This window comes from Mytilinidion resinicola, assembly GCF_010093595.1.
Source record: "Mytilinidion resinicola strain CBS 304.34 unplaced genomic scaffold BDZ99scaffold_26, whole genome shotgun sequence".
Lineage (NCBI taxonomy): Eukaryota > Fungi > Ascomycota > Dothideomycetes > Mytilinidiales > Mytilinidiaceae > Mytilinidion > Mytilinidion resinicola.
This window is the reverse complement of record NW_022985462.1, coordinates 436,534-464,143: the sequence shown is the minus strand read 5'-3', so window position 1 is coordinate 464,143 and position 27,610 is coordinate 436,534. Positions and strand designations below refer to the sequence as shown.

Below are 27,610 nucleotides of genomic sequence, written 5' to 3'. Positions count from 1 at the left end.
TTATACTGCCCGCGCTAAGCCTCTCCCGCGGCGTCTTTCACATGCTGATGCGACATCATCCTTAACTTACCGCGAAAGGCGACAACCGACTTACAAAGACAGATCATATCTCTCTGCCCTGGTCACCCCACGACGAGTCGCGTATTACGGCTGCTCACTGTCTCAGGCCATCGCCATAAATTCTCCACCGCGTCCTCGCCGATGGACCGGTGATATTCACCGAGCTCACTTTCACCATGGAGAAATATTCTCAATTTCGGGATCGGGGTGAGAATCCTCCCATATTCATGCTTACCGTCTGTATGTACCCAGTCGAAAGTATTTGACTGACAAGCGATTATATAGGCACCGCGATTGCGCCATTCTTCCCCGTAACCTCCCCGCCATCGGGCCTGCTATGGATGCCCGTACACCTCTTCCTCTTCGCTGTCCGAGTGCCAGCGCTTCTCTGCTTCTCGATTTTCTACTTTACTATATTACGATGGCTACCAGTCGGGTCCTTCGCGAAGAAAGCGGTGCTATGGTGCATGATCGGAATACCAGGAATCTGGTGGATAGATCTACAGATAGATCGAGTTAAGAGAGGGTACGATCTCCAATATTGCGCTCATGCATTCTACACTACCTTTGGTCCTCGTCTTCTCGCAGGGCCTTCGAATCGATATCTCAGAACGGAAGAACTAACAAACCCACAGTAGTCTGAACTCCAAAGCTGCTCTCGCCCGACTCCCCTCCGCAGGCACCATCATCGCCTCCTCCCTCACCTCTCCCCTCGATGCTCTCTACCTCGCTGCAATCTTCGATCCCATATTCACAGCCTCCTACCCCGGTACCCGCCTCGTGCAGCGTATCTCCCTCTTCCGTGCTATGCAGCTCGCGCTCCTTCCACCGCAACTCGTGCCTCAACGCTCCTCCGTGGACAAGCTTGTACCCTTGTCTGAGATTCTCGCGCGATACCCAGATGCAAGCGTGGTAGTGATGCCAGAGTGTACGACCACTAATGGCCGCGGCATCCTTCCTTTCAGCCCTAGTCTTCTGTCTACACCGCCTAATACAAAGATCTTCCCGGTCAACCTGCGCTACACGCCTGGCGACATCACAACGCCAGTGCCGCAAGAGTATTTGCGCTGGCTCTGGCGGCTTTGCTCGAAACCGACGCACTGTATTCGTGTTCGCGTGGCTGAGTGTGTTTATAACAATCCGACGCTTACGTCGCCGACGCCAGCTTCTTCGTCCACGTCAAGATCGACTGGGTTGGATGCGGCAGCAAAGAACTCGCATGAGACAAATTTCTTAGATACGACAGACATCGGTGACGGCTCCGACACTCTCATCGGCTCAGACGACGTAGAAGATGGGCTCACGCCTGACGAGCGGCGTGTGCTAGATCGAGTAGCGGAAGATTTGGCGAGGCTGGGCAGAGTGAAAAGGGTTGGGTTGGGAGTGCGGGAGAAGATTGAGTTTATGAAAGTGTGGGGGAGTAGGCGGAGATAGGTATCACAGATTTCAAAATGGATTCCATGCAGCATGATGTTATGGATAGAGCGAGTGGGTATGGTAGAGGAGAGAGGACTTTCGATCTGAGCATTTTAGCGACTACCAATAGGGTATGGATGATATCAGGACGTTTTGATAGCATTTAGGTAGAAGAGAGACGGGACATTCGAAGAGGCTATTCCAACCATATCCTTGATTCAAAATTGTGATATCAATATCAACATTCTCGCCCTACCCTGTCGAATAATATGAACAGATTCACGACAAGCACAGAGTGGTATGAAAGCGTTATCGGTTCTTCTTTGGTCTAGAACTAAATGCATTGAATTCTTCTAAGACATGCCCACATGCCGGCTTTCTTGTGTACTCTTTGTCCTTGCGTGCTGTGAAACGACGCCGAGCTGTGGTCGACTGCCAGGCTTCAAGTACTGAACATAGTGGAATATAAAATATACCTGGTGTCGATATAGTTTGATGGTCGCATGACAACGAATAAAATGCGTGGTATGCGTTTCCTGGTTCCCGGATAGCCGTCGGATGGTCGTTTCAGATTGAGATTGAAACAAGCGGGAGCACTCCTCGCGAAAGGAGACTGGCAGGCAACCGATCCTGGAGAAAGGGACGCGTTTCAATAGTCAGGAGAACACCACGGCGCAGGAGTTCGTAGCCTTCTGGAGCTCTCTGTGATGTCCGCCACATATTGTACCTTTGTATCCTTGATACGAGATAGACCTGCAGCTCGCCACCAGCCCTCAGCTATATTTACCAGCTGGGCCTGATATCCGCCAATAACGTCGTCGTGTTCTAGCGTCGTGGCTGCCGCGAATTAGGCGTGGCGGACGGCTGCTCTAATTCCTAAACACCACCACCCCAGCGACTTCGACTTCTTTCTGCTACCCCAACAAGCCGACTCATTGATTCTAATACGACTGCAACGCGTGACGGCCTCTTCCACCAACTCAATCCACCACCGTCGCTACAACGACCGGATCACTCTCGTTTATCCGATACGTTTTGTTTCCTGAATCCGACCTCAACGCTACGCCGAGCGTAGCGACGTCTTACGACAGCCACCTTCACCATGGATGGCCGGCCTGGAAGTGTGCAGAGTTCAGTTGGCGATGGCGTAAGACTCCTTCTTGAACATGTCTGCGTAGGCAAGAGCACCTGCTGACTTGTTATTTCTAATAGGAGACCTTTGAAGACGCCCACGACATGACCCCCCGACCTCCCTCCCACTCAGACCGCTCCAGGTCGCGATCTCTGACCACCCGACGACGCTCCTCGACGACTACAACCAAGGAGAGCAGGGAAGAGCCTCCATTGCCCGACATGTCCAACGGTGAAGGAGCCAACGGCCATGCCCGCCAGACCGACGAGAACTCCCTGCCTTCGAAATCTCCCCTTCTTACACAACACCGACTGTCAGACGCATCGGATATGGACGAAGTCAACCTGGAAGAAGGTTAGTGTATGCTTCTCCTATAGCGGACCCAACCTAGCAAAGGGCAATCCCATAAGCCGTTTTGCTCGTTAGTCCACGCTGTAAATTCGGGGGACCACGTCACTTCGACAGGCGATATAGTACCTGTAGTCCAGCACTGACGATGACCAGATCAACACTCGCCACCGCCTACTCTGCCTCCAAAACTACCACCACGGAACCCCTCTGGTCTACAGGGGTTTTCTGGAACAATGGCCCCTGTAAACTTCCCACCACCGCCTGCTGCCCCCGCCGAAAAACCTCATACTCTGCCTCCTCCAGCGCCTCCTACCAGAAAAATCACAAGTCCCTTTTCTTGGCTTTCCCGAGGGAACACGGAGAAGAAGGTCACTTCACCCCCCCTGCCGGCCGTATCCCCTGGTCACGATCGGCGGAACACGAACGCGTCAATGGCAACCATTGGAAGCAACCCCGAGCTTATGCTAAGCAAAATCGAAGATGAGGGGAATGGGGAGGGATCGACCAACAGGTCTAGTCAGAGTAGTCTCCGCGACCGATTCAAGCTTCTGCGCATGCGCGAAGAGGCAGGAATAACTTCGTTGGAAGAGGAGCATGAGGGTGCTACAAGCCCTGGGGGAGCTCTTTCTGGTCTGGTTGGGCGAACAGCGAGTGTAGGCCTTGGAATCGGAAATCCAACCTCTATTACCGACGAAAAGGATGAACACGTACCACACATGTCACGAGGAGCATCGAGCCCAGGGCCCGGGCCATTGACAAAGCAACCGACTATCAATCCCAACCTAGCACCTGGAACTGCAGCTGGATTCACTGTTGGTCCTGCAGAGTCTGCTGCTCCAGTTGATTGGGACTTGTGGCAATCCGTGGTCTACGAAGGACCTGCTGCGGTGGCACGCACAAGCTCGGAAGAGCTCAACCAGGCTATTGCCAGTGGCATTCCTCAGGCAATAAGAGGTGTGGTATGGCAAGTCTTGGCTCAAAGCAAGAATGAGGAGCTCGAGGGTGTATACAAAGAGCTTGTCGTTAGGGGCACGGATAAGGAACGTGTCACAATGCATCTTCCGGGATTCGGACGCGGGGACCACAACGGACGTGCCAATGGGACTGGGAAAGAGAAAGACTCTATCGCTTCATCGGCATCCTCAGTGCACTCAAACCAATCGACCCCCGCTTCAACTGCTCCCACAGGTTCACCGACAACACTAGGCGATGACCATGAAGCAGTGGCCAAGCTGCACGCGAAACTGACGGCAGAGAAGCAGAAGAAGGTAAAAGAAGAAACTGCAGCGATATCAAAGCTCGAAAAGGCTATCAAACGCGATTTGGGGGCACGCACAAGTTATTCAAAGTATGTCATGGCTAATGGGCTCCAAGACGGACTGTTCGGTCTGTGTAAAGCTTATGCCTTGTTTGATGAGGCTGTGGGCTATGCACAGGGTATGAATTTCATTGTCATGCCACTTTTGTTTAATGTAAGTGCAACGTTGAGACATCCCTCTATATATGACTGATCAAGATCGTAGATGCCAGAAGAAGAAGCGTTTTGTCTCTTGGTTCGACTGATGAACAAATATGGCCTACGAGACCTGTTTATCAACGGCATGCCAGGTCTTCATCTACATCTCTACCAATTCGAGCGACTTCTGGAAGACTTTGAACCAGCACTCTACTGTCATCTCAACCGCCGCGGCGTCAAGCCGGATCTTTACGCCACGCAATGGTTCCTCACTCTTTTCGCCTACCGCTTCCCTCTCCAACTCGTTCTTCGCATCTACGACCTCATTCTCAGCGAAGGTCTCGAAGGTGCCATTCTCAAATTCGGCATCGTCCTCATGCAAAAGAACGCGCAAACCCTCCTCGGTATGCGTGATATGTCCGCCCTCACCACATTCCTAAAAGAGCGCCTCTTCGACGTCTACATCGACAAAACTCCGTCCGCCTCCTCCCTCCTCGATAGCGGCTTCTTTGGTTCTACCGGCGGTATCGACAAGGAAGTCTACCGCGCCGACATGCTTGTCCAGGATGCGTGCGCGGTCAAAGTCACGCCGGAAATGCTAAAGCTCTACGCGACTGAGTGGCGGGAGAAGCAGCAAGTCGAAAAACAGCGCGAGGAGCATCTCGAATCGCTCGAGGAGAAATGCCGTACGCTCACCATGAAGGTTCGCTCGCTCGAGGAACGCGCGGAGAAAAGCGACACGGAGCACGTGCAAATGGCGTCGGAGCTTGTGCGCACCAAAGTCGAGAACGAGACGCTAGGCGACGAGAACGAGAGCCTGAAGACAAGGGTCGAGGAACTCCAGCGGATCGTCGAGAAGCAGCCCGAGGAGGTCGAGGCGAAGCTAAGGACCGAGATGGATACTGTCATGCAGAAGAACATCGTTGTGCATAACGAGAACCGAGCACTGGAGGAGCAGTTGGCGGACATGGAGAAGGAGCTTGTGGAGACGAAGATGCAATGGGCTGAGGTAAGCTAGCCCCCTTTTGAAACGTACACATGCAGCCGCTAATGATACAAACAGATCAACTCGGAGCACGAGACGCTGAAGCAGAAGTGGAACAACATCACTCATCTCATGAACAGCGGCAAGTAGACTACGATTACGCCTGCGATTTTTTACTTCGGGAAAACTGCGTCGACCGCATGGTCAGATCCCATTGCATTTTGCATTCAATTGTCTATATTCTTTAGCGGCCTGGGTTGCGCTGCCTGCGGTGCGTAGCCTACTTTTTCTTCTATTGCATGGGGGTCGGTGTTTGGATACCGTATGGTTTTCTGGTTGGCTGCTGGGTGTGGACCGTTAAGCTTTCTATCTAATACCTGCTGGTATTGCGATGATGCGTGTGTGATAGCAGCATCTCTTGCCATGGCTGTGGGAGAGGGGAGGACGGGGTAGGGGGAGCGGTTGAATGCGGCGGAAGGTGGCTGTTCCTTACTCTATCATGGATGAGGTTTTATATACCCTGAACTTGCGTATAACGAAACGCAAATGCTATGCCAGCGACAAAAAGGACTTCTTATTTTCACCCCTAGTTCCGCGTGAATGATGCGGGGAGTGAGTATGCAAATGGTATTAGCCTCTCACTGTCATGTTTCATGACTACTAGCACTTTGTGCATCAATGGCCAAAATGCATGAAGGTGAGTTTAGATGATTGGATTGACATTACATATATCTAATCCACAGTATGCCCTCTCTTCGCCAGAACAAAACAACCCCCCCGCCCCCCGCCCCCGGGGAAAATACACAGTTAGCAATATGTATGTTTCGCGCGCTCCGTGCGCGTTGGGGGGGTTACATCCATCTCAACTTTCAAGGGGAAAAAAAAAAAAAAAAAAAAGCTGGGAGAAAGCAAGCACCATCGCCGTGTGGTGTGTGGATACATGAATAAAACAAACTAACAGCCAAGAGAGAGAGATATGCGGAGTTGAGCGAGAGAGGTAGGTATTTAAAAAATCGATAAGATTGATGAGATGATGCGATTCTCGCATCCGCTATAAAAAGGAAAACAGGTTAAAAAAAAAAACAAAAAACACACATAAAACACGAAACAACACACACCCGAGCAATGCTAGTTTGGTTCCAAGGAAAAAGAAAAAGAAAAATAAACAATTGATAGAAAGTAGTTAGACGTTCTGCTGGCCATGCTGTCTGTGGCGGACTGTGCTTGTGGTGGGAGTAGCGCTGAGTAGAGGAATGTGTGAAATGAAAAGATTATGCAATGCTCCCCCCCTCCTCCATTTCCTCCGCTTGTTTCCATGCTCTCTCTCTCCCTCTTTAATCGCCATCTTCCTTTTTGAAACCCTTTGCGCGAAACCGGGGCGGACTTTTTATGACCAACAAATCTGCATGGTGCAGGCCAAGGCCAGGGCGGCGGCAGTCAACTTGAGAGGCATGGTAAAGAGATTGGCCGGTGGAGGCTCAACTGATGGAGGCTTGATGGATGCTGATGGAACGTAGTGCTGACGGAAGCTGAATTGACGGATGCAGAGCTGACGGAAGAGTTTGATGAAGTCCTCGATTGAAAAAAGGTGTGGATGCACAAGTTATAGATGTGCCGACGGATGCTCGATTGATAGAGCGCGGTTCCCATTGTCCCACCACACCATCTCACACACGACTTCCGACCGCTGGTCCGCGCGCGTCGTCTGTCCCATGCAGACATACCGAAAAAGGAAATAATAATTAAACAGTACAATCTAGAGCGCAAAGGGTGATGCTTTCAACTCTCCAGCTCGGTTCCATCCGCAACAAGCAAAATCCGGACCCCAGCACCCGAGCAACCCAATTCATCATAATTTTGTCGGAATAGTCAGGATTAATGAATGATTTCGCAAAGGGTTCTTGCTTTTTGCTTTTAACTTTTGCTTTACAACGCTACGTCAAGAACGAGACTGACGTCGCTGACCTGCGGGCCAGCGAGGTCTTCGAGGACGGGTATTAGGTCGAGAAGTTCGTTGTCGTGGGCGTCAGAGAACCAGCTGCTGATCGGGACGGCGTGCTGTGGGTGGAATATGTATGAGGTGGGCGAGTTGTCGATGATAATGGTCTCGCGGAGATCGCGGCCGACTTGGGATAGATCCTTGGGAAAGGGTCAGTGATTGTTTGAGAGTATGAGCTGTGGAGAGACGGACCTTGACATAATTGCCTTGATGGTTGTAACAGCTCTCTCGGAAGAGTCTGTGGTGAACCACGCCATGGATATCAAGCTGGTCTAACAGAGGATCACCGTACTAAGACTAGATTAGCTTTGAAGAATACAAGCACCACAGCGTTATTTACCTTTGATACAGACGCCGTAAACACCACCACTTCGTAAAGCTCACCAACACGCTTCATGAAGGCATCTACTCCAGGGCGTTTGATGACATACACGTTGTGGTATTGCCCTTCAATCTCCACCGGGATCGTGAAGTCTGCCTGGTGAAGAATCTATGCAGAGTAAGCTTGTGTGTTCGAGGTCGAAAGGGGGTAAGATGGCTTACCTTAAAGCTGCTGTGCACTAGCGTTTCATCCAAATCCAAGACTAAGCATTTCTTTCCCTTGAATTCCGACCTGATTGGTGGCAGCAACCATTTCTGAGGTTCTGCGGGAGCCGTCGCTAAACTCTCCTGACTTTGTGGTGCAGCACCTATAGAATGCCGAGTCTGATCTTGGCGTTCAGCAAGCGGTGGAGGTGGTGGCAAGTCAACCTTGACTGGAGCAGCGTCTCTTTGCAACGATGAACCAGCAGTCTCTTCGCCGGCAGTGTGGGTATCATTAGTAGACAAAGGTAAAGATGGAGAGGCGTCTGTCATCTCAATGTCAGTGTCCCGTTGCTCTTGCTGCGGTGTCCGGTCGTGTATTAACTGCTCCTCCTCCTGCGATACTATGGGCGTTGGTGCCTGGATCATGACTTGGGGATTCGAGGCAGAGGAAGTGTCGAGACGATCTGGCTGGGTAGGTAGCGGTGGAAGCGAGTGGTCCACTGATCTTTTTGAGGATGAAGGAGCTCGGCCAATAGGTGCCGTCGTCGTCACTTGCGGAGTAGGCCTCTCCGCAGTCGCGTCCCCTTGAAGGGGCTTATCGCTGTCACGTTTGTTTCCTGTGTAAACCGCCTCGCCAGACTTCTCATCGATTGGGTCCTTCGAATCTGCCGTGCTTGATTCAGCCGCGCTCGCATCTTGCTTCTTCACCGGCGTCGGCTGCGTGCTCCGACCTGACCGCAGCTTGCTGGCTTTCTTTGCGTTCTCCGTGGTGTCGTCCTGGTCAACCAAATTCCCACCCTTTGGCACTCCACAGCAGTTCAGAAACGACAGGAAACCTCCTCCGCTCTTCTTCTTTCCTTGGCTAAGCGTCGATCCCTCAGCGTGCTCTGCGACGGGCAATGGCGGTGCTGCTTTCTCCGACGTGACGGGCCGCTGCGAGTGTTTGCTGCTTGCTGTGCTCCCAGCCCTCCGCTTTCCCGTGAACGAGCGTTTTGAGCCGCGCCCTATGCTTTCCGAAGAGTCTGCCACAGTTGCTCCGCTCAGGCCAGTACCCGTGGGCGTAGAGTCGTCTTGCTGCGTCCTCGACGAACGGCCAGGAATACTCAACAGCGAGCGCTTCTTCTTGGGCTCTCCCTCGGGTGTAAGCGAGCTGTCAGCGTTTGCGGATGCCGACTCGGGTCTCGTGAGCTCGTCTGCGGTCAATTGTTTTCGCGACGAGGATCGTGACGGGGGAGCGTTGGCGTTCGACCCTGCGAGCACCACATGTCAGCGCGCTCTCGGCAAAGCATACGAGAACAACTCAATCGAGAGCATCAATTGCACAGATAGAGGACAGACGTACCGAGCCCGTTAGGCTGAGGAGCAAAGGCGGTGGAGTCGCTGGGGAGGGCCTTCTCCGCCGCAGGGTGACGAGCCTGATCCGCGGGTGGCTGTAGGGGCTCGTGGCTCATGGTGTGGCAGCTTCAGCCTCAGACGGGCGTGCTGGGCCTCTGGGGCCGCTCGGCGGGCGATGGGTGATGGAAGTCGCTCCTTGCGTTGTCGCGTGGAGAAGTGATCTGCGCGGAGCCCTAGGTGGCAATTGGCGACGCAGCGGCGACCAGAGCGAGGGCGCGCGAGACGGGCAGCGTGCGCAGCGGTCGCAGTGCAGAGAGCGGGCGCGGGGAGGGCGGGCGAGTTGGGATGGAGGTGGTGACGGGAGGATGGCGATGGGAGGTGAGGTGAGTTGAGTTGAGGCTGGCAGGTCGCGGGCCTAACCCAATCTTGCCGCGGCGGGAAATGAGGAAAGCCGCTTTGGTCGGGCAGCGCGCCGGGCGGCGTATTGGCGAGAGCACGACGCGGAGGGCGCTGGCGAAGTTGGGGCTGTTGGTGGTGGACGGGGACTTGTCGAGGTGGAGAGGCACAGCGTGAGGTGGTGATGGAAGGTGGGCATGTACCGCGCAGGCTGGACGGGGCGACGGCGGCCGTGATGCCAGCAGCGACAGGGGCGCGGGCTGCAGAGAGAGAGGCTGTATTGCTTCTTGGCCGCCCTCTGGCTAGCCCCATGCGGCCGGCGACTCTGGTGTCTGCAGGGCCCTCTGCGCCTGGTGCCGCTTATTCGAGCGTGTGCCAGCGTCAAATGCGATCAAGCTTCTGCCATCTGGAGAGACGAGCCCAGCCTGTCATCTGGCAGGCTCCCGCTGCCTTGAAGAGCCACAAGATCTGGGACCAGCGACTCACGGCATCATCCATCGACAGGAGCAGCCTCATGCGATATCAGCAACGCAGTACAGACGGCACCCAAGCTTGTCCATCTGCTTCACCTCTCCTCCCTTCCAGGGCCAAGGCCGTGATACAGGCGCAGGCCTCGACGATCGCCCTTCTAGCGCGCTCCTTCCCCGGCAAGATGCCCATCTCCCCCATCCCCGAGCGCCCCTCTAAGCGCAGCATTCACGGCCTGCATCCAATCACGCTCTGCCATCCACCTTCTTCACACCACTCGCCAGAGCCTTGGAATCCTTCTCTTCTCCGCTCTGTCTTACAGCAGCCCCTCATATGAGCTCCTTCCATCTCAAACTACCCCCAGAGCCTGTAGCGTCAAGTCCCGCAACCAACAGCCAGCAACCCCCATCTCAACTCTCCGCAGTCCACCCGCCACACCCACCGTGCTTGTACGACGGGCGGGCGGCTAACCAGACAGGCCCACCCTGCGCCGCTGCAGTGCCAGCCAGCGCGCCCAGCCTATTGCCACCCGCCCTCGCCCATCGGCACACTGTGGCGCGAGCTTCCCATGGCCCGCGCGCTCGGGGGTTTTACGGACCTCAGACCGCAGAGAAGCGGCACAGCGGTGTTGGATTCCGCCCACCATGCCCACTAAGAGAGCCTCTATATGTAGAACCAACGTCGAGGTTGTGTTGACTCGAATGGAAGTGTTTGCGTCCGGTGCGGGAGCACTGTCACATGCGCCCTCCCGTCGCATGTCTCACCGGGTGTGGCTCAAGAAACCGTAGAGGTTGCACGAAGCGTCATTCGCTAGCGGGCATCTGGTCGAAGGGTGTTTGGGAGGGAGGCATCACGAGTTCGGGGATTTTACCAAGGGCCTGGTACGATAAGGTAGCTCAAGGTGGTGGGAGAGAACCTGGGAAGTGTGCGACGATGGATTTATATTGCCCAGCACACGTGGTGAACACCGAAGCTTGGGAGTATTAGGTGTGCCACACCTTTTAGAATGTTCAAGGATGGTGAGGCGAGATTGTAGATCAGATTCTTCGGAGTAGCTTCAGACTACGAAGTACCTAAGCTTGATTGAAGATGCCTACAAACAGGACACAGAAGAACTGCGGCCATAGTTAGAGCGACTAGTATATAACATTTTACACCCGGTTACGTGACTTCATACCAGAAGTTTATAGCCGCATGGGACTGACTGATACTACGCCGGCTTGCTTCAAGCACATTTTCTCTCTACCCGTGACACACCCATCTATCAGAACTCGGCTTTCTTCCTCAAGAAAGACCCACCAAAGCTCTTCCGCTCCATTGCCTTGGGCTTCTGCGGCTTTCGCGTACTCTTCTTGTCAGCCCCCTTTCCCTTGCCCTTCTCCCGGCCCCTCAGCCAGTGCTCTCTTAGTCCCCGGGAGCCCAGATTCACCTTCGGCGTCAAGAGCTCATTAGGCTTGGCCAAGACACGCATGCGGATCGGTCCACGCTTGACATCTTTGACGTACCTGTCGGCCTGTTCAAGGAACTTGATATGCCGCTTCTGCTGCTCGACTTTGCGGTCCTCCACGCTTGTGTCGATGAACTCAGGCGGTGGTGTCAGAGGACGCTTTTCGGGAGCCGCCGCAAGTAAGGATTCTGGAAGCAGATCAGGAAGCTCTGTATCGAGCCGAGCCAGCTTGGAGGCTTTCTTTTGAGCCTTCTTTGCCGACTTTTCCTGGCGACGCTGCTTTTGCTTCTGCTCCTCGGCCCGTCGTTCTGCGCGTTCTTGGCGTTTGCGTTCCGAGGCCGCTACTGCTTCTCCGATGGCTTTGCTTGCTTCTGCCGCCGAGGCCTTAGTCTGTTGAATAGCTGAAGCATGCGTGATGGTCTCAGGGGCTTCGTCGTCATCGCTAGACAAGTCTTCGTCTGCTGGGGCGGTATGGCTCTCAATTGTAGCGAGTGGCGGCGATGTGTCTAGGGGTACTTCCGGCTCCTCGCTGCCAAAGCGAATGTGCTTTCGGGTGGTTGATGCTGCTGATGTAAATTTCAGAGGGTCTGAAGTGGTGTCGATGGCTTCGTCTGTCGTGGAATCTATGCTCTTTCTACCCTTTTCTCTTGGGCGAGATTTGTCCACTGCCAATTGTGATGAAGAAGCTTGACGATTTTGCACTTTAGATTGACGTGACGGCGTGCCGGCTTGTTGGCTTCCAACAGGTGTTGTAGAGATGAAATCTTGTGAGGCAGAAGGGGTGGTCTTGCTCAACCTCTGTTCAGAGGTTTCCGAATCCTGAACCGGACGTTGGGTGCGTGGCGAAGGCGAGACTCGTGTGGGTCGTGAAGCTGAAGCTGTCGATCTGCTACTGGGACTGATAGGAACAGAGCTTTTGGTGTGTCTGCTAGAGCTCTCTTTCGTACTCTCAACGCCCTCGACGTCCTCTTCGGATAACTCCCGGTGACTCCGCAAAACCAAACGTTCAGCAGAAGTTTCATCTCCCTGAGCAGCCTTCAAGAGCTGTTCCCGAAGGTCAAGCACGTTGCCCTCTGCATCCCTCTCTTCCCGCACATGCACGACAATTGTGTCTAGCAGGGTTTCCGAACTGTTGCTGCCACCATCGGCGTGGTCCACGGCAGGCCGTTTCCGTTTGGCATCAGACACTGGCGAAGAGGAATCATCTAGTGTTCTTTTGGAGCGTGCTTTTGCATTCCCAGAGTCAACGGCGGGGCGTCTCGTTGCGACCATGGCTCCGTGTGGACCAGTATAGGGGTCCGTTTGCAGTGATTGTATGGTCGATGTATCTTGTTCTGAGGGCGTCCGGCTGAGGAGACTGCGGGCGCGGCTGTAGATTTGCGAGAACATGAGGCTGTGCGGATTGTGGTGAATTTATTTGTGGAGCTCCTTGGAAAAATCCAGAAAAATCGCGCCAAGAGGAAATATTTCGCCAAGGCCGGCGGAGATGGAAAGAGCTCCTCCGCACTTCACAGCTTCAGCGCACCTGGACAGCATTCTGTCCTAGTCAATACGACACCAATGCGCCATGAAACCCCCTCGCCTGGCACTCCGTCCCCTCCAAAACACGCTTCTGGGGAACAATGTCTGCGTGTGGTGCTATACCCGCCAATTCCTCGACCGTCCCACGCGCCGCTCCGCCGCAGGAAAACCTACTAAGGCTCCGTCCACGCGGAGGCGCGAGTGGACAAATAGATGGGCAAATAGACGCAGGGTCGATCTCCCACCAAGAGATGACGAAGCTGAGCAGCAAGCTCAACTATTTGCTCAAATGATGAAAGATCGCTTAGGAAGTGCAAGCGACCAAGGGATGATATCAATACCAGCACGAGAGGCCGAGATCCTTATTCACGATTATCAGACCTGTACCCTGGAAACACTACGGGAACGTATGTATATTCTGCAGCCCAGATCCTCCTTTCCGGACTCTTCTTTCCTTGACATATCCTAACTAATGCAAATTGTCAGAATACGACTATCCCCTCGAAGCATACTCGCCTCTCGCCCGTCTGCTTCTCACTATTCCCGAAAGGCTTATGAACCACACCGGTCGACGAATGATATTGGAGTGCTCTGAGGCAAAAGATCCTCTTGCTACACTCACCATATTGGGTTGTGTGCGTGCCAGGGAAAAATGGGCACTGGATATTCCCAAAATAGATATTGCTAGCGCCAGACGCCATCTCCAAACTCTTGCCTACGAGGACCAAAATCCAGATGCCATGATCCTCGTCGGCTTAGATCTAAGGGCAAAAAGAAATGATGCAGCAGCTCGTGTGCTTTTTGAAAAAGCTATGCGCAAAGTATCTGAGGGTGAGATGCTGGATGTAAACTCTGGGACAACAGGTGATAAGCTGCCATTTAAGGTTGATAATGTCCGCGGCCACGACCTTCTGCCCATTCCTGCTCCCTGGATTGCTCTCGGCAATCTGCTCCTGGAACAGGCCGAACCGGACCTCGAGGCTGCCAAGGCTGTTTTCTATACTGGAGCTACGAAAGCCGATGACCCGCTAGCGTACTTCTATCTCGCCGAGTGTGGCGACATGTACTCGGATGAGTGGCTCGAGTACATGACCAAGGCAGCTTCCTCTGGGCATCCTGATGCAATGTTCCACATGGGCAACTTCTACGCGCAAAGCAAGCAGGAAGCAACCCAATCAGTGGGACTAACGGGACACCGGCATTTGAAGGCGATAGACTCCTTTAAGTCGTGGAAATCAGGGCCAGGTTTGACGGCAAGGTTACCAGGGCTACCCGATGACTTACCACTCTCCGGGCGAGAAGCAATGGCATTCGAGTGGTACTTCTTGGGGTTTGTGGATGCACATAGGTCGGCGACCCTCGGGTTAGCACGATTGCTTCGTAGGAAATCCGCATGGTGGGCTGCCGTTGAAGTTCTTAAGGAGATTCTTGAAGACAGAGACAAGGACGAGGAGAACACGGTAGCGAAAAGAGAGGCACTAGAATTGACTAAAGTATGGCAAGACGAGGAGAAAAAAGAGGGACTGACGTTCACGAAGGACGTGTTAGCCGCTGTTGACAGCAAAAAACGCTGAGGTGCCGCCTAGCTTCCGGAATAAATCTGGGGATAAGCCGCGCAGTTGTGCGCTGTACTGTATTGTTGTACTATAGTAGATAATACCTGTAGACATTATATGTATCATTGGCCCAAAGCTTCATTTGTCGGCCAGTCCTGCAATTGAGATATGCAACGTCCATAGCAGCAAATAAGACCTATCTTGAGGCTAACACACTCCTGAATAGTGAATGCCGAGCTAGGCTTTGTTTGAGAGTGTCGCTCCGACCAGGCACGCCAGGGTCGTGGGTGGGTGGTCGTCGATCGCTAGCGGGCTATGAAACACCTGCCCAGCAGCTGTCTTTCGCAACGCTGACCTCCCCATTCTCTCTCCGCCCCAGACCGCCGCCGTGATTCCATATTCCTACACACTTGAGGTCTTGTTTCTTGTAGCCTCTTGTATTATACCCTTCCAGCCGCTTCCCAATGGCCGGCCGCTTCGTCAGAGCCTCCAAATATCGTGAGTCTCGCGCGTGCCCGCCAGCTGAGCTTACACTGATGCGCTGCCTGCAGGACACGTCTTCGGACGGTCGACAAAGAAGGTACGCCTAGATGGGTTTCTGCTGCTTTGACTCGACGTTATCTAATTCTCTCTACTTCTAGGAACAATGCTATGACAACCTTCGAATCTCCAAAAATGCGTGGGACAGCAACATCATCAAGGTCCGCATCTTCCATACGCAGCCCCGTACACGATTACTGAGACCCGAGCCAGGCAAATCCTGAATACATATCTGTCAACTGGGAGGCTAGTGGAGGAGGAGCTTTTGCCGTCATTCCTATCAACGAGCGCGGTAGACTGCCTGAACAGCTGCCACTTTTCCGGGGCCACACTGCAGCGGTGCTCGATACGGACTGGTAAACACGAGTCGCTATATCATTGGGAAGATCGGAGTGCTGATTGATTTGCAGGAGCCCTTTCAACGACTCCCTAGTCGCATCAGGCTCTGACGACGCAAAGGTGCGTGCACCCCCATTCAGGTATAGACGCTGGGCGCTGAGCTACGGATAGGTCTTCATATGGGAAGTTCCAAAAGACTTCACCTTATACTCGGATGCAGAGGAACCAGCAGACGTCGCTCCAGTCGCCAGACTAACTGGCCACACCCGGTACTTTCAACCTGAGACTCTTCTATTATGACGGCACTGACTCCGTACAGGAAAGTAGGGCACGTGCTCTTCAATCCTGCCGCTGAAAACGTCCTCGCTAGTTCTTCGGGTGACTGCACTGTTAGGTTGTGGGATGTCGAAGCTGGCGCCACCAAGCTGAGCTTGAAACATGCCGATATCCTCCAGTCAATGTCATGGAATGCTGATGGATCTCTACTCGTTACCACTAGCCGCGATAAGAAGATGCGCATTTGGGATACTCGACAAGAAAAGTCTGTGCACGAAGTGCCAGGTCACCCCGGCGCAAAGAACAGCCGTGCCGTCTGGATGGGTGAACACGACAGAATTGCCACTACCGGCTTCTCGAGAATGAGCGATCGTCAATTGGGTCTCTGGGACTCCAGGTCGCCAAAGGAACCCATCGGCGGGTTCACCATCCTCGACTCCATATCAGGTGTCTGCATGCCCTTCTGGGATGATGGCACTCAGTGCTTGTATCTCGCTGGAAAAGGGTCAGTATACGCCCACTCATATCAAGAAGTCAGCTAACTCCTCGAAAGCGATGGAAACATCCGGTACTACGAATACGAGCACGACAAGTTCGAGTATTTGTCTGAGTATAAATCAGCTGATCCCCAGCGAGGCATCGCTTTCATGCCGAAGCGAGGTGTCAATGTAAGGCATCCACTCCCTCCCTCGCAACAGCCCCTACTAATACGTCACAGCTACACGACAATGAGGTACTACGTTGTTTCAAGACGGTCAACGATTCGTACATTGAACCAATCTCGTTCATTGTTCCTCGGAGAGCCGAAGTCTTCCAGAGTGACATATATCCTCCGACCACAGGTAGTACGCCTGCAGTATCTGCTTCTGAGTGGTTTGGTGGCAAGACTGGTTTGCCACCAAAGATCTCACTGGAGAGTGTCTACGAAGGCGATGTACCCGCGGATATCCCATCCGAGTACAAGCCATCGGCATCGGCTGCACCTGTCGTCAGCCCACCGGCCACGAAGGCTGAACCTGAGCCACCTAAGACAACCCCAGCTACGACATCGACAGTGCCCGCGCGAGGTCCAGTGCCGACCTTGAAGGACAACAAAGCGTCTATCGCTACAATGGCGTCCAAGTTTGCCGACAAGGACGAAGAGGAAGACGATGAGGAAGACGAAACATCCAGTTTTGAAGAAATCCCCAAGCCGATCGAGCGACCTACGGTTGCTGCTTCCCGGGCAGAAGAGAAGACCAAGGATCCCGAGCCGCCGAAACCAGCTGCAAGCGCAACAGTGCCAAAGGCTAACCCTGTGTCCACTTCTCCAGCTCCCAAAGCGACTCCATCAACAGAAGCCGCACCGGCCCCGACCCCAACCCCGACCACTGCGCATCACGGCCCTACACCTAGTGGCGCTGCTGCGGGTATCAAAGACTACCTGACGGACATCAAGTCTTTGTTAGAGCAACAAGCCCACGCCATGACGACCCAGAGCGAGCAAATCGCGAATCTCACCCAAGAAGTAAACACCCTGAAAGCCAAGGTGGGTGACCCGGGAAACACAAGGGCGAAGGACGAACGCATTCGGCAGCTCGAGCTAGAACTCGAAGAGGCGAGGTCTTGAGCCTCTCGCCATGACAGAAGTTGAGTGTTTCCAATTTTGACACTATCACAAGCGGAGAAGTTGGGGTGGTATCGGGTCTAATACGATACGGTTCGCTTCCTGTTGGCTTAGCATTAGCGTTTGAAAAGCGGGCATGGTCGACCGGTATGGGTATATCCTCAATCGGGTGAGATTGTCTCTTGTAGCTGGTTTGGTTTACTGCAATGATAAACGTTCATGAAATAGGATGGTCACTCTGGAAGTATATACCTTTCCTAATTATGGTCCTACAGTGCTTTACCATAGATATCCGTACACTTTCCTACCACTGTCTATGGGGCTCCAACGTGCTAATAGGAACAGGGGGCAGCAGATACACTTCCAATCTAGGTACACCCTATTAACACTGTCTAGGGTAGCCTCACGAGATTACTACTTATCCAAAATGCTAACTTCCCTCTTATTCGGATTGCTGAAAATACTACGAAGCTCCTCATGCAGCGGCAAACGAGTGTACAGGTTTCTATGACAAGGTATTGTACTCCATGATGATTTGTGACCCTTTGCTCCCTTTCGTCTTTTGTTAAAGGCAGATAGCTCGTGGATATCTTCCTGTTCCGCCCTCCGTCTCCCGTTTACCCTTAGGACAGTCATCTCTTGCTTTCCATAGCTCTTCACTTGTGCCACATAATCCGTTATCAGCGCCGCCTATCTTGATTAAGCGCAGCACTGCTGCCCTCATATCCTCTTTTGTACTCCTCCACTTCACTTCGCACCACCTCACCTTACTTCAACCACCTTCCATGACCTCAGCCTCTTCTTTCTACAAAGCAACACCATGAGCTTCTTGTTCCGCAATCCAATGCGGTCCGTATGGCGTCGTGACCTCGAGACATCCAACACCAGGGCTAACCCGCTGCAGACATCAGGTACAGCTGAAATGAGCGGAAACGAGCCAGACCGCACGCCGCCTGCGCAGCCGGCCGAGCAGACAGTTATGCAGACCGCCGAAGCTAGTAAGAGCTTCCAACCGAATATGCTGGGTCCTACGACTGAAGCACAGAGCCAGAATCAGCAGCGCGATGCCATGGGCATGAGTGGCACGGAAGATAGGCAGGGAGAAGAAGCTGAGCACGTCCACCTGAGCTTGGGGGACGAGGAGAGAGCTGATGGCCATCAGGGCCTCAGACGTTCTCGAGATCTTGACAGCAGATCTCCTACTACGGTTGGAGGGGCTGAGACGAGTCAATCAAATCTCGAGCGAGCTCAACGTCCTGACGACCGCGCAACAGTCGAAGATGCTGAAGAGGAGGATGTCAGAAATATCGACGCTGGAAATCCGAGCAGCGGTGGATCCGCAACTAGCCAAGCACTCCGTGAGCAAGCTCGTCTTGGTCGTGAACAGCGAGCCCGGGTCGAAATCGCAGAGGACAACGAGGGAAGCAACATCATCTCTGAGACCTCGGCTGGTATCGATGGACCCCTTCTCAGCTCCGTCGACGATGTCATGGCCGACGGTTTCGATGAGTTCGGCAGGGCTAAAGATTCTTTCGCAGGAAACAACCATGGCTACATGGAAGACGATCGTGCTAGGTCCCCAGCTCACCAGGCCAAAAAGCAGCGCACAGCCCTCCCCTATCGCCCTCTGCACGTCGAAAACGACATGAGCGATGATGAAGAAGATATCTCCGAGTTCCTTCAGTCTCAGGGCATCAAACCGCAGCCACAACGTCAGGAGACCCAAGGATTGCAAGAGCTCGACGAGCAAGGCGAGCCTATTCGAGCCAGTGTGGAACCAACCTCTACACCGATTATCCGCACAGAGCCGCTGGTCTATCCACCTCGCCGCCAGCAATATCAAGCGTCGCAGTACCGCCAGCAATTTCAACCGTCGCAGTCCTCACTCAACCAGAAGACCACTGCGTTTGTCTCTCGCAAGCGCGGCCATGACTCGGCTTCCATGAAAGCAAGGCAGCCCCACGGATCTCGTCGCCCGACTGCCAACGGTTCCGCTCAATCTCGTCCGTCTTCAAGCCTCAACCCCTTCACCAACCCGCGTCCAGTTTTGCAACCGCGCTGCAAGCTGCCCTGCCACACCCATCGCCCGCCACCCACCCCGAAAACCGAAAAAGTGCGAATCGTAGTCCGTGGTCCAGACGGCAGCGAGCTGACCTACGACATCAATCGCACGACTCGCATGGGCAAGGTGATGGCGAATTTCCGTGGCCGGACGGGCCTGTCCAACGCGGTGGTGTTCAACTTCGAGGGCACGCGCGTGACGGACAAGCATACGGCGGCGGAGCTGGAGATGGAGGATGGCGATGTGATCCAGGTATACATGATTGCGATTGGTGGGTGCAATTGAGAGATGACGCAGTGGTGTTCGTGAGGAGTCTAGGGCATATTGCGGCGTCTCTCTTGGATGGTTGTGATTGACGGGTCTATTATTTGGAGGCCAAGGGTTTGAGCCATTCCTACTTGGCATGTCGAGCCTGTTGCTACTCGTTTGGGTAGCTGTGGGTTGCTTCACATAACCTTGCAAGGTTATCGGTTTTCATTCTTCTCTGGTCTGATATGAAGACAACGAGCTTTCATGTGTTCATCCTTAGGACATTCGATATGCGTCTCGACGCGAGATAGTCTTAACCAGAATGAAACCATTACTCTTACTTACAATGCCTCGTGATAGATATCTGTACACTCGTTTGCCGCTGCTTGAGGAGCTTCAAACTACTTTCAGCATTCCGAAGGGAAGAGAAATTCGGCGTTTTGGACAACTAGTAAACTCGTGAGGCTACCCCAGACAGCGTCAACAGGGTGTATGTAGATTTCTATGGGTACGTTGCAGCCCCACAAGTAGTGGCAGGAGAGTGTACAATTATCTATGGCAAGGCATTGTACTGTACAGTGCCTTGCCAAAAGTCCAGGCACGTTTGCTCACCATCGTGAGAGATGCTTCGGCGGATTTTAGGAGCTATGATAAGATGTAAACTCCCGGAGAGCTCGAATCAGAGAGGCTCCACACGCTGGCAGTCCGCCTGTTTGCCACTGTTTGTGGTGCTTCAGCACCTCAACATAAAGTGAGACGACATGAAAAAAAAAGGTGCCCAAACTTGTGTCCTGGTACTGTAATCAGAACAATGCTTCCCTCCAGCCTTGATGATGCTCGACTGATTTGCCTACCCCTCGCATTCTACAGTGACAGGCCATAAGTCTCTGCGCTATGCACACTCGTTTACCAGTGCTAGGAGTGCCCCAAAGTGTCCCTGATCCTGAAGGGATGTTAATTCGTGTAGAGTAGAATCTGAGCTAACTCTAGACTGGCTGGCTTCCCGGCGAACGGGGCTTCTCCTGAAAGTGGTGTTAGCTTCTAAAAGTAATACTTAGGAACGTGCCTGTGCGCCTAGAACTATGGCCCAGTACTGTGAGATGAGTGGTTGTAAACACATGAGAGTGTGATGTCACCTGCACCAGAGCCCGAGAAAAATATATATGTCGTGAGAGGTGTAGGGGGACGAAGAGTGATGGAGTGAGCAAGAGCAATGGCAAACCCAAGGAAAGGAATAGCCATTTCGTGTCCAGGCTACAAAAAACTCCATGAGCAACACAACCTCAATGAGAGACCTGTATTCAAAACAGAAAACCCCGCCCCTGCCCTATGCCGCATAGCCTTCATTCTGTCATAGTAGCTGACTGCTACTCGCTCAAGAGAAGTCCTCCTCAACTGACTCGATGCTGTTCTTGATCCTCAGCAGGATAGTAGTTTTCCACTTGTCCAGCTTAGACATCTGGTCATACTGGAAGAGCTTGTCTGCGAACATCTCTTGGTCGCCTTCCTTGCATGCTTCGGCCAAGTCGACGAGGAGTTGGTGTTCCCGTTGTTGGGAGAAGCTGTTGTCGAGGTCGCGGTATCGCTCCAGTGCGGCATTGACGCCGACCATGTCTCCAGTAGCTTAGTACTAAAGTTAGAAAACGATATTGAATTAGAATATGGAGACTCAAACCTAGCGAACAGATTCCGGCTTTGAGAAGATACCTATTCATGGGTTAGAATGACACTTGCAAGAAGATTGCAGATCGCTTACTCCTTGACCGACCACTTCATCAGATTGTTCTGAACTGAACTCTTTGCGACGCGCTCATCTAGAAGACACATGTTAGAAGGGAAATTAAACTAGTCGGGATTCGTACAAAGCTCGATCGCCTTATAATCTGGGAGGTTTTTGTTAGTCAGAATCTATGTTGACTCCATTATATTCTTACAGTCTTTGCCCTCGAGTGCGACCAGATCCGCAGTCTTCAGCCATAGCTTGTTTGCAAGAGCTGGACATCAGGAGTCAGCGACGATATCATGACAAACTATTTGGGGATTCCAAACCTTCGGCATTGTCCTACAAGCCGGAATTATTAGAAACTCTAACATGTTCATCATTGAGCATATGTGAACTTACACTTTCGTACCAAGATGCGGCCCTGATTAAAACTAGTTAGCAAGAATAGTACGTAGGTAAAGGATTCGTACTCTTCGTAAGCAGCGGCAGCTCGTCCTTCATCTTGAAGCTCCACCTCGAAGAGTTCCTGTTTCGTCGATTAGCGGTGGTCGATTTTTAGAGCGACCTGGGACATACGGCGATGTTCTGTTTGTCTACAACTAGTCAGCGATATCGTTTCAGGGGCATACATCCGGCAGTACTTACGAGTTGCAGCTCGTCGGAAATTGCCTTTACTGGCGTAGTGTGATATGGCTTTATCGAGACACCTCGCGGCATCTTCTGGCGACTCTTTCCTGTGGAAATTAGCTCAGTCCCTACACCGAATGACATCGTACTAACCTGTACGCCTTGAAGGCTTCAGTCCTACATGGTCATCTTAGTTAGCGGACAATCTATGATGCCCTCGGCTCGAACACGTCAAACATACATGGTATTCGCAAAGTCATCTGGCTCGTTCAGATTCGTGAGCTGAATCGATCCGGCCTTCTCAAAGGCCCGTCCTGCTTCCATTCCTGGGTCCGAGTTAGTGGTCACGTGCCTGATAATCATATAAAATGATAAAGAATATCGTACCCTGCTTCGCCATGCGGAATGCCTTTGAAGGTTAGCAGATTTATTGTATCGAGCATTTTAGCAAATACGAACATTGGCGGCTTGGATGTAGAGATCCGCGGCGTTCTCATCTTCGGACTATCAGTTTGTTCCTAGCAAGTGAGGATAGAAGAGGATTCAGCCAAGCCATCGTACATTTATCGGAGCGACCTCCAAAGAAGCTGAATCCGGATCCCGCACCCGCAAGTGCCTTATCGGCCTGTATGCAAGGGCTCGTTAGCAGTGGCACAGGCGGCTTGGTGAGGCGGCGTACCCACCTTCTGTAAAGCCACCCTGGGATCTTGAGCCATGTTGTGCTATTACTACCGGAGATTCAAAGTGAATACGAGGAAAGTGTCGAGTAGAAGCCAAGTTGTTGGAGGCAAGAGGTCAATAAGAATCCGTGTTCTCTTTGAAGATGATGACCTGGCTGGGCTGTAGGCTGAACCCCGAGTCGTTGGCGGGCGGCGCGGGTAAACTTCGGCTCCGCGGCCCCACATCCACCTTCAACGACGTCCCTTCACCAGATTGCCTTCACGTGTAGCCTGCATCAATCCTCCTTTGATTCTTTTACTTCTTGGAATCTGCTGTGCGTCTTTGTGAAACTTACAAGGACCCATTCGTGGAATAAAATTAAGGACTTCAGCACGTAAGAATTCCGAGTCACTTCTCAGCGTTCGCTAACAGCTTGCAGAGTATGGCAACACGACGATGTTTGATTTGCGTACGGGCAGCCCGTCCCACCCTTCTATTACAATCGAATACTAGACGCTCTATGCCTGGAAATAGCAAAAGACACAACTCGTCGGAGGCATTGGCAGACTGGGAACAACAGCTCGCAAAGCCCTCCTGGTCTGTCCAATCGCTTTTACCCTCCGACACCCAGCCTACCGACGCGCCAAAGATTTCATCGAAGCAACTTCACCACCTCCTACGACTGTCTGCATTGCCGTTGCCAGCTAGTGCCGAAGAAGAGACCAAAATGCTAGATACACTCTCCTCACAACTACATTTTGTTCGCGAAATCCAGGAGGTGGATACCCAAGGAGTGCAACCACTGCGAGCAATAAGAGACGAAACCTCCGCCGCAGGGAAAGAGCAGGAAATCACCATGGAGACCTTGAAAGATGCATTGGCTCAAGAAGATATCATTGGGAAGCATCACAAGCGGATTCGACGAAGGACGGACAAAATTGATGCTAAGGATGCGGAAGATTGGGATGTCCTCGGATATGCAGAACGCAAATCCGGCAAGTATTTCGTCGTCGATAGTGGGAAGTCATGATGCCCTTCATCTCACTCAATTTCACTGTTCTCATTGCTCAAGTCTCCTTTGCCAATTATTGGATCCATCAAAGTTTATGCTTTCCATGGACACCCAACCACGGACCTAATAAATTGGAGGTGGAGGTCCGAGATCGCTTGCGGCAAGTTGCAAACGCCTGCAACGCCTACCAAAGAAGACAACAGAGAGTCCCATACAGAAGAGATCCGTCAAAGCGCCTCGACAATTTCAGATATACCGTTTAAATCAGAAGACCACTTCAAAGAAAGCCGAACATCGACATAAATCACAACATGGGACGCTCAATCCCGCATCCGCAAGACGTGCAGTACTTGAATCGACTGGATTCCTCACAGCAGTCGCAAAATGGCGTCTCGTCGAGGTCAGATAAGTCTGGTGTCGGTAGCCTTCCTAGCCTAGGGGTCGGCGGCGGTGAAGGGACGTCAGGCTGAATGAACCCCGTGTTCTTCACGTTAAGTTGGGTTTGGGTCACGTTCTTGGCTGCGTCAGGCGAGTTTTGGTGAATGACGGGTTTGGCGTGTGATCGGCTAAGCCTTGGCGGATCTCCAATCACGTGATGGCTGGAATCACTTCGACGGCCGCTGTAGTCTGCCTCGACCACGACCTGGCGGGGCCTCTTTCGTTGCTCTTTGGACCGATTGGCTGCCTTCATGGATGGTCCTTCGGTTTTGGCAGCGAAATTCCTGCCGCCTGAGGTGTGGTCTGACGCAGCCCCGGCCGGCGACGAGGCATGGCGACGATATTCCTGGACTCGCACGACAGCGCCATCGTGGCTCTCAACTCTCCGGTACTCCATGATTAGTCTGACTCGATACGCTTGTAAAGATTTTCTTGTGGTAGGCGGCGGCGACGAGGTGTTGGTAGCCGGTAGTGCTGCAGCGAGACAAGAGAGCTTTGACCACTAGCAGAGACAAGCTTCGATGGTGTTGGGTCTAGCGCACTAAGTTGAGACGATTTGTGATGGCTTTGGTGAGTTGAGTGATAAAAGTGTGGAGGGAGGAGTGGAGGGTAGAAGGGATGGTGGGAGGAGTTGGGGGGAGCTGACTTATAAGGTGAGGACCGACATGGGCCTTGGCATGCATCCCCCAAGGGCAGAGCGCATGGATTCCACCACCCCACCTCATCAGGTTCACGTACTATCTCTGTCCTTCCTTATCACCACCACCCAATTGCTTATACGTTCATTTGAGCGACCTAAAATGTGCAGCGAGGTCATTTGGCCTTCGCAGACCGAAATTGCAGCCCTTGGGGCGTTCACAACGAGCGGCCTCAGACAAAATCTTCTCAGGCACCCACAACACAGTTGCTGGAGTCCAATACAGTTCTCTATGAGTTTGAGAGGCTATATACTGTCGATGCATCCTTTTTTGAAATGTTGGTTTTCAATATCACTGTCGTCACCCTCTATTTCAAGCCATGTGGTCTACATCGTGTCGTATGACAGACATTTTTGGCCCCACTGAACTTTTAACCTCCCAACAGCTCGATGGGAGACGTTTCCGATAGGCTAGAAATCGTGGTTGTGGTGTTCTACGCCAACCACGCTCATGAGCATCCTCTTGGACTGAGGTTGGGGGAAGCGAGAAGACCCGGAAAAATGCCAAGCATGCACAGCTTACTCATGCAATCATACGCTGCTTCATATCTTTTTACGGCTTAGCTTGCCGCAGGATTCCCCTTTGGCCCCCAGAAACCTCTTTATGTAAGTCATTTTTCCCCTGTTGTTGCACGTTATTGGCCAGCAAAGGTCAGCCCCCTTGCAACTACGTCCGTGCACGTTTCCACCAGGCATCCAAATTGCCTGCGCCTCAGTTCGTGGAAGGGCTGATCTGAAGGTTTCGCCCTCGATTCGCGCCCTGCAGCGACATGAACCTATGCCAACCTCAGCTTGCTTAATTTGGTCGAACTCACAACGGTGCGAGACTCGCGGATGTCGCTGGGACTTGGTTGCACCGCATGTGAAAGCCCAATCGCAGACAACTGACTGTGTCGCTCTTTTCCAGAACTCTCAATTTGGGGAGGCCTGGATCACAGATGGTGAACACATATTCGCATACACGTTACGGGCTATTCGGGATGAAATTTCGACCTCAAAGAAGTAGAGTCACGTGCGGGATGCAAATACGTGGCGTCCAATTAGAAAGAAAAAAGGCTATTGTGTCCAACTTCTACATCTTCGCAGATCAATCCTCCTTAAAAGAAGGTCACTGACACATTGTGTCAAGTTCCAGCTCACTCGCGCCATCCAGCAAGTGTCATGACAAGCAAATCCTTCTCAACAATCTCGTCTTTTCGCTCAAGAAGCTCGCTCACGTCCCAATTAGAAGTAAGCATTCTCCCGCGCAAGAAGTCTACTCCGGGCGTGGCAGCGAGCCATAGGCAGAATGCGCCCGGCAATTCTTCACCAAGTTAGTCACCACCATCTGACGACTGTGAATGGACCAGAATGTACCTTTATCATCTGCTGCAGGAATACCCGCCCTCCTTGACATGTCCGTCTCGATTCGTCCAGGATGGATTGAAAATACACGCAGCTTGGCCCCCATCTCGACGTGAAGGTATTCAGCCATCTTCCATGCGGCGAGTTTTGATGCCGAGTACGCAGACATAGTTGGAACTGGGGCCATGTGGATGCCCATCGTCGACACATTAATGAAGGTAGGCGGCGTCGTGTCGTCCGCTCTCACGCCGAAGCGGGTAAAGGCTTGCATGCAGTTCAACGTGCCTTTGACGTTGACCTCGAAGCTGTGCCAATACTCTTCTGCGTTGGAACTTTCGATTGTGCCCAATTGCAGGTCGCCGGCGTTATGGACGAAGACGTCTATTGTGCCGAATTCCTCACAGACTGTCCTGACGGTACGGGAGACGGCTTCTGCATCGCAAATGTCGACAGCAAAGGATCGAGCTATAGTCTCGTGTCCAAATGACACTGCTGCGGCTGATATGTCTTTTTCTGCAGCTTGGAGAGAAGAGGTTGCCCGCCCGAGAATGACAACGGTGCTGGCGCCGGCTGTGGCAAACACTGTAGCAATGTGTTTTCCCACTCCTTTGCCTCCGCCGGTGACGAGAATAATTTTGCTTTTAACTGACAGAGCAGGATTCGAAGGATCTATTGCTGGGTAGATGGAGCTATGGAAACTTTTGGTAAAGGTGGGCCAAGGGAACGCCATTATTGAACAAGTTATCGTTCGAGTCAGTTATCTGCTAGAGATGAACAGAGAATCGGATTGATTATGAGACACATTTTTGGACTGGCTCATATGAGATTTTATATTTGGTCGCGAACTCCTTGGTACCTATTTTTTCGCACGCCCGTAAGCCATCAGTAGCTTACTCTGTTCGAATTAGCGTGAGGATCACACTTAGACTGTCGATCCAGCCAATCATACGTGGCCTGTTTGCCCTGGGCTTATTCTCAAGCCCCGCTTTGGCTTACGTCTCACCAATAAACGAGGCAAAAACCGGTAACACGGAAGCAATGTATAGTTTTAGGGCGCTGCTAAATGTACACCCTATATTTACTCGGTGTACACCCCTTTTCTACTCCGTATACACCCTTCTTACGTCTGATCTTCTGATTGGTCCGGAGGAGTGCTCCGGGGCCTCCGATTCGCTCGCTTACGTTTCTCACTAATTCCAAATGCTCTCTCCAAGTGCGGCGTGGCCACAAAGCATTACATCCTGATCCTCAACTTCCTCAATACACTCACCATGGCCCTCAAACCACCACCGCCACGGTCCTACTGTACGCTAGATGAAGCCGAGGAAGTGCTTAGAGAGCATGCAAAGGCGCAGGGCTACGGGCTCATCAAGTTCCGTTCAAAACCAGA

At 52.6% G+C, this 27,610-nt stretch overlaps 12 protein-coding genes across 12 annotated transcripts; 7 read left to right on the top strand and 5 right to left on the bottom strand.

The window, feature by feature from the left end:
- Nucleotides 1-79: 79 nt before the first annotated feature.
- BDZ99DRAFT_427050 (uncharacterized protein) lies at nt 80-1,672 on the top strand. The gene is made up of 3 exons (XM_033717145.1): nt 80-267; nt 346-586; nt 696-1,672. Exons 1-3 carry the CDS (start codon nt 237-239, stop codon nt 1,492-1,494), a joined length of 1,071 nt encoding a protein of 356 aa, XP_033570579.1. The 5' UTR covers nt 80-236; the 3' UTR covers nt 1,495-1,672.
- A 1,152-nt stretch (nt 1,673-2,824) lies between these two features.
- Nucleotides 2,825-5,971, top strand: BDZ99DRAFT_427045 (RabGAP/TBC). Its single transcript, XM_033717144.1, has 4 exons — nt 2,825-2,962; nt 3,113-4,431; nt 4,483-5,424; nt 5,479-5,971. Exons 1-4 carry the CDS (start codon nt 2,830-2,832, stop codon nt 5,548-5,550), a joined length of 2,466 nt encoding a protein of 821 aa, XP_033570578.1. The 5' UTR covers nt 2,825-2,829; the 3' UTR covers nt 5,551-5,971.
- Nucleotides 5,972-7,224: 1,253 nt separating this feature from the next.
- On the bottom strand, nt 7,225-9,524 carry BDZ99DRAFT_167796 (NIF-domain-containing protein). The gene is made up of 5 exons (XM_033712935.1): nt 9,267-9,524; nt 7,943-9,174; nt 7,740-7,889; nt 7,592-7,690; nt 7,225-7,539 (listed from the first exon to the last, which is right to left on the bottom strand). Exons 1-5 carry the CDS (start codon nt 9,373-9,375, stop codon nt 7,327-7,329), a joined length of 1,803 nt encoding a protein of 600 aa, XP_033570577.1. The 5' UTR covers nt 9,376-9,524; the 3' UTR covers nt 7,225-7,326.
- A 366-nt stretch (nt 9,525-9,890) lies between these two features.
- On the top strand, nt 9,891-10,460 carry BDZ99DRAFT_526534 (uncharacterized protein; the record flags this gene model as incomplete). The annotated part of the gene is made up of 1 exon (XM_033726146.1): nt 9,891-10,460. One exon carries the CDS (start codon nt 9,891-9,893, stop codon nt 10,458-10,460), a length of 570 nt encoding a protein of 189 aa, XP_033570576.1.
- A 648-nt stretch (nt 10,461-11,108) lies between these two features.
- Nucleotides 11,109-12,964, bottom strand: BDZ99DRAFT_468140 (uncharacterized protein). The gene is made up of 2 exons (XM_033721180.1): nt 11,301-12,964; nt 11,109-11,238 (listed from the first exon to the last, which is right to left on the bottom strand). Exon 1 carries the CDS (start codon nt 12,957-12,959, stop codon nt 11,388-11,390), a length of 1,572 nt encoding a protein of 523 aa, XP_033570575.1. The 5' UTR covers nt 12,960-12,964; the 3' UTR covers nt 11,109-11,238; nt 11,301-11,387.
- Nucleotides 12,965-13,477: 513 nt separating this feature from the next.
- Nucleotides 13,478-14,826, top strand: BDZ99DRAFT_167785 (uncharacterized protein). Its single transcript, XM_033712934.1, has 2 exons — nt 13,478-13,502; nt 13,578-14,826. Exon 2 carries the CDS (start codon nt 13,646-13,648, stop codon nt 14,663-14,665), a length of 1,020 nt encoding a protein of 339 aa, XP_033570574.1. The 5' UTR covers nt 13,478-13,502; nt 13,578-13,645; the 3' UTR covers nt 14,666-14,826.
- Nucleotides 14,827-15,005: 179 nt separating this feature from the next.
- Nucleotides 15,006-17,600, top strand: BDZ99DRAFT_576085 (actin-binding protein-like protein). Its single transcript, XM_033728535.1, has 9 exons — nt 15,006-15,145; nt 15,199-15,227; nt 15,289-15,348; nt 15,401-15,543; nt 15,598-15,646; nt 15,698-15,795; nt 15,846-16,307; nt 16,356-16,470; nt 16,521-17,600. Exons 1-9 carry the CDS (start codon nt 15,112-15,114, stop codon nt 17,409-17,411), a joined length of 1,881 nt encoding a protein of 626 aa, XP_033570573.1. The 5' UTR covers nt 15,006-15,111; the 3' UTR covers nt 17,412-17,600.
- Nucleotides 17,601-18,228: 628 nt separating this feature from the next.
- BDZ99DRAFT_482020 (uncharacterized protein) lies at nt 18,229-19,755 on the top strand (the record flags this gene model as incomplete). Its single annotated transcript, XM_033722456.1, has 1 exon — nt 18,229-19,755. The coding sequence occupies one exon, from the start codon at nt 18,229-18,231 to the stop codon at nt 19,753-19,755; it is 1,527 nt and encodes a 508-aa protein (XP_033570572.1).
- Nucleotides 19,756-21,094: 1,339 nt separating this feature from the next.
- Nucleotides 21,095-22,785, bottom strand: BDZ99DRAFT_491643 (alpha-soluble NSF attachment protein; the record flags this gene model as incomplete). The annotated part of the gene is made up of 14 exons (XM_033723115.1): nt 21,095-21,342; nt 21,395-21,426; nt 21,476-21,533; nt 21,654-21,713; nt 21,844-21,863; nt 21,913-21,968; nt 22,019-22,035; nt 22,088-22,176; nt 22,223-22,246; nt 22,311-22,395; nt 22,457-22,478; nt 22,529-22,566; nt 22,631-22,694; nt 22,753-22,785. The coding sequence occupies 14 exons, from the start codon at nt 22,783-22,785 to the stop codon at nt 21,095-21,097; spliced, it is 846 nt and encodes a 281-aa protein (XP_033570571.1).
- Nucleotides 22,786-23,011: 226 nt separating this feature from the next.
- On the top strand, nt 23,012-23,902 carry BDZ99DRAFT_167589 (uncharacterized protein). The gene is made up of 2 exons (XM_033712933.1): nt 23,012-23,123; nt 23,169-23,902. Exon 2 carries the CDS (start codon nt 23,172-23,174, stop codon nt 23,757-23,759), a length of 588 nt encoding a protein of 195 aa, XP_033570570.1. The 5' UTR covers nt 23,012-23,123; nt 23,169-23,171; the 3' UTR covers nt 23,760-23,902.
- On the bottom strand, nt 23,903-24,710 carry BDZ99DRAFT_167573 (uncharacterized protein). Its single transcript, XM_033712932.1, has one exon. It carries the CDS (start codon nt 24,574-24,576, stop codon nt 24,046-24,048), a length of 531 nt encoding a protein of 176 aa, XP_033570569.1. The 5' UTR covers nt 24,577-24,710; the 3' UTR covers nt 23,903-24,045.
- A 1,196-nt stretch (nt 24,711-25,906) lies between these two features.
- Nucleotides 25,907-27,054, bottom strand: BDZ99DRAFT_468136 (putative short-chain dehydrogenase). Its single transcript, XM_033721179.1, has 2 exons — nt 26,233-27,054; nt 25,907-26,179 (listed from the first exon to the last, which is right to left on the bottom strand). The coding sequence occupies exons 1-2, from the start codon at nt 26,948-26,950 to the stop codon at nt 26,013-26,015; spliced, it is 885 nt and encodes a 294-aa protein (XP_033570568.1). The 5' UTR covers nt 26,951-27,054; the 3' UTR covers nt 25,907-26,012.
- Nucleotides 27,055-27,610: the final 556 nt, after the last annotated feature.